General features: G+C 43.2%; 1 protein-coding gene across 1 annotated transcript in view; it reads right to left on the bottom strand.

Annotated features, from left to right (window-relative positions):
* Positions 1 to 5532: 5532 nt before the first annotated feature.
* LIN28B (lin-28 homolog B) overlaps positions 5533 to 9400 on the bottom strand; it is a 95043-nt gene continuing 91175 nt past the window's right edge. Inside the window, exon 4 of the mRNA XM_063153084.1 lies at positions 5533 to 8479. Coding sequence (XP_063009154.1) covers positions 8110 to 8479 — 370 coding nt within the window. The 3' untranslated portion in view covers positions 5533 to 8109. The remainder of the gene's footprint in view (positions 8480 to 9400) is intronic.

Here is a 9400-nt window from a genome sequence, read left to right as displayed (position 1 = left end):
GCATTGCTGCTTTCTTTCATGGGCAACTCCCAAAATACTTCCAAATTCCACTTATTATACATCATTCTAGTAACTTCCAGCCAGTATTTCCCAAAATGTCTGCTTAGTCTGATTGCCTCAAATATTTTGGGTGCTCCAACTGAAGTGGATTTAGTTGTTGTGTTTTATTATTATTTTGTTTGATTTGGTTTTGGTGGGGCAGTTTTAGCTAATTGCTTTCAAGAATCCAGTGCATGATAATCCAGCACATTTCTAAAAGGGAAAGAAGAGAAAAGAACCAGTTCTCTAGGACACTAAAGACCAACACTGGTAGCTCAATAAGGCTGATTTTAAAGCCAGAGCTGATATGCTATCCCAGCATAGCCTTACTTCATTATGAATGAGGCAAGTTGCAGGTTTCTTAAAATAATGATAAAGGAGGAGGCAATTCTACATTAAATAAATAAATAAATATATATATATATATATACTGGGTCTTGTCTATAATTTTAAAAACTAAAGAAAGAGGGTTGAATTTCCTTATTGGTGCACACAGGACTTTTCACTACAGTGGACAAAGAGCTGGAAGTTGAAGCCAGTGGAACTGGAAAATGAGGCACTACTTGTTAGCAGCAGGTGATTAAAACAAGCTGTCATGGAGCAGACCATCTCTTTTTTTCTCAAAAGCATTCAGGCCTGACCTGAAGCCCTATTAGAAAATATGCTTAAAGCACCCAAGCAAACATGGCTCCAGCTAAAGCTGAGTGCTAAAATTCAATGCCCTGTAGCTGCCTTAAATTTAATAGCCTGCGATGTCCAGCAGGTCAAACTAGATAAACAACTGCTACTTCCTGGCCTGGAATCCTGGATGATTTGGAAGTAAATGGGTTGTAAGCATCTAAACCTAAGCTCAGGGCTTGTCATTCTTTCTGCCTAGTTTGCCTTCTCCTGGCTGGAGAACATTAGAAACACCACCAGTCCATCTTTGTTGGTTTATGAATTGTTTGGCTGCTCCAGCCCTGAAAATCTGGGCTAAGAGCTGTGCAGTAAGTGATGCCCAGGGCCAAATATTGAACAGCCAGCAAACAAAAATCGACCATCTGCATGTTAACTGAGCACCAGCAGCCTGAAAAGGTGCCTGGGGCTCGATGGCAGCTACTCAGCAATCATCCAGTGGCCAATGACTGCAAAAATAATAACCGGTGCAGAGCAACATGCTCTTGAGGGGACTGCTCATCCCAGAGGTCAGCACCATTGCAGGCAGCAGACAATACTGGAAACAGCAGAGCACACTGCCAAAATGGTGTTTACATTAATTAATTGGGACATCACCTGAATTACACTGATATCAGGAGAATTCATGTCACATATTCATCCACAGAATGAATTCCCTCCTGTCCACCAAAGAGTGTCCTCCTGTGCAAGTACACAGGAGGTGTGAGGGCTAATTGTGTAAACAACTTGAAAGTATGTGAAATTACTTGCATCTGGGGTATTTTTTGTTATTGGAGAAAAGTTGACTGGTGTTGAGGGAAGGAGATAGGTATGCTGAGTCTACCATAAATTAGGAGTAGTTTAGAAACGAATAGCTTGTGTAAATGTAATGGCTTGTGGGAGCTCTTGCTTCCAACAGATTGCAAGAAAAATGCAATTCTTTCAAAAATTTGTTTGCAATTCTTTCAAAAATTGGGCCACATTTGTTTTGGCACTTAGGGTTACAGAAAGGCTGGAAGATAGCTTGGAAGCATGCATCCCAGGACCCACTGAGCAGGGAAGAAAGTAAACAAACTACTTTTATTGTTATTTCAAAAGGCTTCTGTGATTTTGATGTCACTCTATTGATTAAATTAGAAGTTTCAACCCAAAGATTTTTTCTTGTTGGCACAGAGCAATGTTGTTGTAATGCTGTGTGGCAGTGATCACTTCTCTGCAGGGTTAGGAAGGGAGGCCTTGCCTTCCAGCAGTGGGTTTAGGTGCTGCTGATGATCTGCCTTTGCCTAATGCACAAGGCAAGGCTTCTTGTCTATAACATGAAGAGAATAGCTCTAAACTGTCCTGGGAAAGGATAAAGATGCTGACTTTTAGTGGCTCTGGGAAGGAGGGCTACTCATTTGGGAGATGAGGTGGGGAGAACTAGGTGCTGCTCTTCTTGCAGGTGCTTTGGTCTCAGTCAGCATTAGACACAGCTGGAGAGGAAGTTTCTTCATTTCACTTGTTCCAAGGGTTTCCCACATCTGTGCATGGCCAGAGCTGCTCAGTGCTCCCCGAGGTGGCTCCCTCCTGCCTGTGTCACCTTGCAGGGTGTTCCAGAGTTAGGTGGTGGCACACCCAAGGTGTCCCCTCCCATTCGCTGAGACACTGGGGTGAGGCTGGCCAGGAGCTCGTGTAAGCACCTGGTGTGAGCTGTGCTCTTCACAGAGCCCTCACCAGGTGTTTCACAGTCACTGATCCTCAGGACTGACACCAGCAGTGGGACATGTGTGGGATGTTGGCCAAGGGGAACGCAAGTCACCTCTTCCACATTTCAGGAGAGTGATGAAACCACTTGGCTACAGGTTGGGAGTGAGGTGGGAACATGACTGGATGTGACTGGACATGTGATTGGGACACATCTTCATAGCTCACTCTTTTTTGTCGACATGTATGAGAGGTAAGGGGAAGTAAAAGGAAGTTTTCTGTGACTAGAAGAGTAGTAGATAGTCACCCTTCCATGCAGGTGTTTGTGCAATTAGAAAAAAAAATTCCTCCTTGTATTAGAAGAGGTTGTTAAATTTTGCCATTAATCACTGCATGAAGAGCCCTGTGTTAAAACAGAGGCACTGGAGCTGGCATATACACATCCTCAAATATTTTAATAGAGAATGATGAGCTAATGCCATCCAAGTCACTAATAACACTTTATGTAATTTACAGAAGGAATTTCCAGGTAATGAAAAATGACAGCACTTTCCTTTCTAAAAAGAAACCCCTCTTCAATTCAGTTTAAATTACCATGAGATAGATATATACAAGCTTACAGATTATGGAAGTAGTAATAAAGATGGGATGAGGCTTAAATACCAAAAGCTTTTCAGGCAAGATAATAACCTAAATGTCTTATAGCCTTAATGTCCAGTGTATTCTCACAGAGAATAAGTACCAAAAGCTATAATGCTGCAGTTTGATTTCAATAGCTGAATAGGTTTTGGGGTACAATTTCTGCAGCACTGCAAGTATGATTCAGGTGTGAATTAATAATTTATTTCTCCCTCCCTCCCCCCAGCAATGACTTATATAACTCAAATTATTTTTTCTGAAGGTAATATCCCAAAACTAAGTGAGCATAGGTGCAAAAGAAAACAGTGTGTTTTTACTATGCAAATAAAGCAAATCTCAAAGGCTCACTGTAAATGCCAATGTTATATGTTTTATTTTTAATCAAGTAATTCTTTTCAACCTCGCAATATCCATGACTGACAGGAAAAAAAGACATTAGGCATGAAATGAGGATATAAAATACATGATATGTAGAAAGGCAATCAGTGCTTTAGTCCCTCAAGACAGTAAACAGGTGAAATGACTTTCAAAACTTCAACTCAAGGTTTTTTTCTTACAACATAAAATTCAAGTGATTTTTCTTTTATTTCACCTTGTAAACAACATACAAGTCAAAATGGACAATGAGGTAATCTATACTACAGAGATAATTTAAAAACACTAGATAAGACACAGTATTAAAGACATATAGAAATCAGTGTTCACTTTGGTCTCTAGTACGGTTATTGTTATTATTATCACAAGCAACACATACTAGTTAAAGCCAGTCTGGTGATGTTTATCAGACAGTTGTTGCTTAACTTAGTAATCCAAGAGGTAGTCAAAACCATTGTCCTTTGTAAAGATATTCATACATTTGGTTCAATGACAATGGTAGCTAATACCTTGCTACTTTTCAACATTCTCAGAAAAATACTGCCACAGCTGCTGATACACAGCCCTGGTTTATACAAAAAAAAGAAATGTGTCTTCATAGACCAACCTCTTGTTATCAGTCAACAGTTGTAACAGGGGTAACACAACCACTGGATCTTAAAGAGGCTGTTGATAAAACTAACCAAAATAAGATCGATGCATTTAACAAGGCTCTGCTTGTTTCTAAAACAATACTCAAATCTCATTAAGACTTCTAGGAAATTAAAATCAGTGCATCTGCACATGTACACATCTTCCCAATTACTTTTATATCTAGCACAGGGGAATACATATATATTTTTTATGATAAACATTTCTTACAGATAAATTAATTAAATTAAATTTAAGACTCCATGCGATTTCCCATGTTCTTTTATAATGCTTCTTACAAAGAATGGTACAAGATCTATAAGCACTTTTTTTTTTAATGGGGTTCTATTAACAAAACTAAGTTAGCAGGAACCAAGCAGGAACTCCAGGATAACACTGGTGCAGAATAAAATGGCTGAAAAAGGTGGCCTACAACGGGAAGAGGTAGGATCCAAATGTGGTGTTTGGCACTCCCTGAAAGCTGGCTAAAGGCAAAATATTGCAAATGGTATTACAATGCCAGATCTGCTATTAACTGCAGCAAAAAGTTATTTGGCTCTTCCTCCAAGAGTCTTCCTCATGGCCTATCTTTTGTAGCGTGTAATTAAATACTGTGACCTCTCCTTGGGGAAGAGTAAAAAATATCTCACAATGTCCCTTACAATTAAATCACATAGAGCATTTTGGGATGGGGGAAGGGGAGGGAGGGAGATTCTTGCTTCAGGTTTAACCTTATCTCCACTATTGTCAGGAGAAAAATACATCTGTCTGAGCAGATATTTGAACTATTTCTACTCAAATGAGTTTTATTGTGGAGCGCTCTGGCAAGGACAGGCTGGTGAATAGGGGGAGATCCAGCCTGAGCAAATGCTGCCGAATATTAATTTTGTCCTTAGGCATGAAGGAAGAATCCCAAACTCAGTCTGTGCCTCCTCCTTTAAAAGGTTCTTTGCTTATTTGGAGCAGCCAATTGAAGGGTGTAACTAGATTTTTTTTCCTACTGTAGCCCAGTGCTAAGTAGTTACCTGCTGCAGCTTATGCTGCTATATGTTTAACTTAGGCATGTACATTTTTGTCTCTTCTGGAGCTGTATTCATTCCCATGAACAGTGCCCATAATCCTTTGGACAGAAAAATAAAAACTTTCAAAGAAATGTTTGGAAAGGTCTCATAATTTCAAATGGACGCTTCATCTTAAACAAGTATTTATCATAACGTCTGCAGTGGTGAACTAACAGTCACATATTCAGTACAGATAAAAAGTATGTACCATAGATCAACAGCCACCTTTAAGGCCACAGCAGCACAAAGGTGTGTTCATGCAGTAGATATGAGGTAGCCTTTTGCTGTAAACAGAATAATAATTTTATTGTCACCTATGTAAACAAAGTGGGCTTGATGCTTTTGTGTTTTTGTTCTTCCCCCTCCACCCCAATCCCCCATCCCTCCCCTCCTAGAAAAGCCAAGCACCATAACCCCAACTGGAAGTCAGTGGGAGCTGTGGTTGCCCAGCATCTCTGAAAACTCAGACCCTGTGAATATAAAGACACAAATGCTCACATAAGCAACCAGTACATAATACCACTTCATCATTTCACAGGAACTTATAATACAAAACGCTGAGATCTGATTATCAGAAACTGACAGTCTACGTCAACTCAGAGGTAGTTACTAACATCAGTACATAATACTTATACAGAGATAAAAAGGTCTAAGACTATTTGGTTTGTTCTGAGTAAGCAGGTCTGTAGACTATTCTGTAAAGAAAAAACATTACATGGTATATTCCCTGAGCAAAGTTCTTTGTCCTGAGTATGTTATGTAACAGTGATAACATTCTAATATATAAAAATAAAACCTTAAGCTTTCAACAATAAGATAGGGTTTGGTATGTGCTCTTAGCAGTTCAGTCTGACTTTGGTGCGCACAGTGATTTCAAACAGCACCTACAAAAATCCACATGTTGAAAACATTTCCTTATCTCAGCTCTGAACTTCTTACATATAAACAGGGAATGACCAGTTTTCAAATCCACAGTTGCCTATTTCTATAAGGAACTTTGGTTTAAATTTTCAAAGTGACCTAAGTTTTGCATCTTTGCTGTTTAACCTGGTTTTTACACCGACTAGAAGGTTAAGCAATGCCACTTTGATTTGTCTACATAATTTAAATAAGTTTACTATCCTTACGTAAGGCAAGGACGTTCTCTATAGATATATCACATTCAATATCGTCAAAGGTAAGCTTTGCATTAGCATTACTGAGAACTTCAGTACAAACCTTGAGATTCTTGCAAACACTGGCAAGGAATTCACACAAAATAATTCTCTCTCGAAATTGTGCCCTTCACTGAGGAGTTTGATGACTACCTGTTCACTGAAGCAGCAGCAGCACCAGTAAAAGTCTCATGTGGCAGGACAAGTGGGAAGGGGAAAGGCCAGGCAGTGAGCCAGCTGCATACCTGGTGTAACCCTCAGCTGCAGAGGAGTCACCAGGGTAGGACTTTGGCTCGCTGTAGCCTTTCATGCAGGCTGTTTCTTTAGTTTGATTATCCGAGCTTAAACCTACCCGACACTTTCAAGCTTTAACAGCCTGTGTTTATTGCCAATGTTAAGGATTATACAGGTTTCTCTAATTAACTTACATCCACAATGGGATTTGTCAGAGTACGTTATCTTACGTATGACTTGGTAATTCAAAAGTTACAAATGGAAAGCGACTTGAAGTTTTGATAGGCTCCAACTCTATTAACCCCGGGCAAGGCCTGCAGCCCAGGGAGTCTCACTCTGAGGCCACCAATCTTCCTCCTCCTTCACACAGAAGTGTGTGGTCCTAGGGCACTCTGCACCAAGGCTGGTCAGCTGCAGCCCCCAGTTCACCAGAAGCAGGTGATGGTCAGGGCTTCTGGGAGATCTGCAGGTCTGCACCCATGCTGTATCACCATCTAGGGAGGCCAGCTGAGCAACCCCAAGTGCCCATCTACATTTAGTCTTAGGAAACTATTCAGCCCAGGATCTCGTTAGCTTTGCATTTTGTTTTCTTGAAAACCCAAACAGACAACAACAATAAAAATCCCTAGGGAGTTCTCTCCACGGTATTTCAGTAGGAAATAAGGGGGAAGACCCTTCAAATTGAGGGACACTACTTGGGACCAAGAGAAATTGCTGCTGCTGCGGCTACTACTGCCACCAAGGTACCCTAAATGTTCACAGTATACAAATGGCTAACCAGGATGGCATCCTGACACCACTCAAAAGGGTCTGTTCGGTAACAACTTACACATTCTCCCCTACACAACAGACATCTAAATTACAGTTACAATCATATTAATTTAACAAAACATTTTGAAAAACCATCACAGAAACTACACATTCATTGTCTTTTCTGGAGCTTTAAACTCCTCACCAACAAAGGGTGGTGGCAATGAGAGTTGTCTTGAGTCATGAAACTGCTCTGCACTGGCATGGGGAGGGGAGGGTTTTGATATTTTGTGGCGATGAAAAGGAACTAATTCAAATTGATGGGACGGGGGATGTCTTAGTATCTTTAGTACCATATGGCAGCTTTAAAATATGAAAGTATCCTTTGGTTCACAAGAAACGTAACAGTCTTGATCTCAGTTCTTTGTGTGGTTTATCAGTTCTTGTTTGGTTTGTTTCTGAGTGAAATTTCAGAGAATTAGGTTTTCTTGTTTGCTTTCTGAACACATTTAGAAACAGGTTCTAGGAATGAGTTCAGGAACATTGGGTGGGTACAGTGACTTTTGCTTCACAGTAATGTCTGGTGGGATCTGGAGAATGGTCTGATGGAAAAATATATATTTATAGATATGTACACATACACACACGCATGCACACTCACACATACACACAGAAAGTAAAACATAATGCACCCTGCTCAAATGTATTTTGTTTGGAGTGATTTGTCTATCAAAGAAAAAAAAAACCAACAAAAAACAACAAAACATTCACAGTTCCTCAACAGTAGTTAAAATTCCAGGTCAGCTACTGATAATGAATTATTTCCCCTGTACTTGCATGAGGTAGACATCCCAAGAGGGTAAAGAAAACGGAACATTATGAAAAATGCATTAAGTTTTTTTCCTTTTCTGAACAGAAGGCCCCTTTCTGTTTGGTTCTTCAGGCGACGCAGACAACTTACTCGACGACACTTCCTGCGGTGACCTGCCCGAGCGCTCCGACATCTCCGGCCTGCCTTCCTGAGAGTACGATGGAGACGAGAAGCCGTGCGATCCTCCCCCTTCTCTCAGCAAGGCAGAAGTGGAAGGCTGCGGTTCGGCTTCGTGTCTTCCCTGAGAACTAGCGGGCTGCTGCGAGACAGTTTTATGGGGGCAGTTAGCCACCATGTGCATGATGCTCTGACAGTAATGGCACTTCTTTGGCTGCGGAGGTAGACTACATTCTTTAGCGTGGTGGTCGAGGCCACCGCAGTTGTAGCATCTAAAACCAAACAGAGACAGAGATGGAGTTACGCGAGGCAGCGTCCAGCGGGAAGGTTCCTTGCGGGCCCGGGCGCGGCCCCACTAGAGGGCACCAGATCTCCAGCCGTGGCCGCCCCGCTGTCCCTGCGAGCCCCGGCACCCGCTCCCGCTGTCCCGCGTCGAGCGGGGAGGCTCCGGCTGGGCCGCTCCCGGAACCGGGGCCCGAGGGACGCGGGGCCGGCAGCCGGGGAAACGCGAGCCCGGGGAGGGGCGCGGTGCCCGCCCCGAGCCAGGACCGGAATTGCCCCAGGGCCCGGCATTGTCCCAGATCCCGGCACTGTTCGAGATCCCGGCTCTGCCCCAGGGCCCGGCATTGTCCCAGATCCCGGCTCTGTCCCAGACCCCGGCTCTGCCCCAGGACCCGGCATTGTCCCAGACCCCGGCTCTGCCCCAGGACCCGGCATTGTCCCAGACCCCGGCTCTGCCCCAGGACCCGGCATTGTCCCAGACCCCGGCTCTGCCCCAGGACCCGGCACTGTCCCAGATCCTGGCTCCTCGGCTCCTCTGGCTCAGCCCAGGCACGGCGGGCCAAGGCTCTGGGCCAGTGGGGACAGAGGGTCTGTGACGGCACTTAGGGGTTCGATTCAGAATAAACTCAGCATAGCCCATGCAATAGTCATGAATCTGTGTTTGTGTTTCCGCCCAGAACTCCCAGCCCACGTGGCTGTGGCCGCGGTGCCGCTTTCCTGGATGCGCTGCCCGGAGCCCAGGGGTGCAGAGAGGCCCCTCCAGCCACACGGACACGGCTTCTCCCACACTTCTCAGAAATGGCTGAAGCCCACAAAACCTCTTCTATTTAACCTTGTTAGCCAAGGGAGTCCTGAAGAACTCTCCAGCAATTCCTTACAGAATCCTTTGTAACACACATCGGGAACACCAG

The sequence above is a fragment of the Melospiza melodia genome, chromosome 3 (genome assembly GCF_035770615.1).
Source record: "Melospiza melodia melodia isolate bMelMel2 chromosome 3, bMelMel2.pri, whole genome shotgun sequence".
NCBI lineage: Eukaryota > Metazoa > Chordata > Aves > Passeriformes > Passerellidae > Melospiza > Melospiza melodia.
The sequence above is the reverse complement of the archived record's forward strand: the minus strand, read 5'-3'. Positions and strand labels throughout refer to the sequence as shown.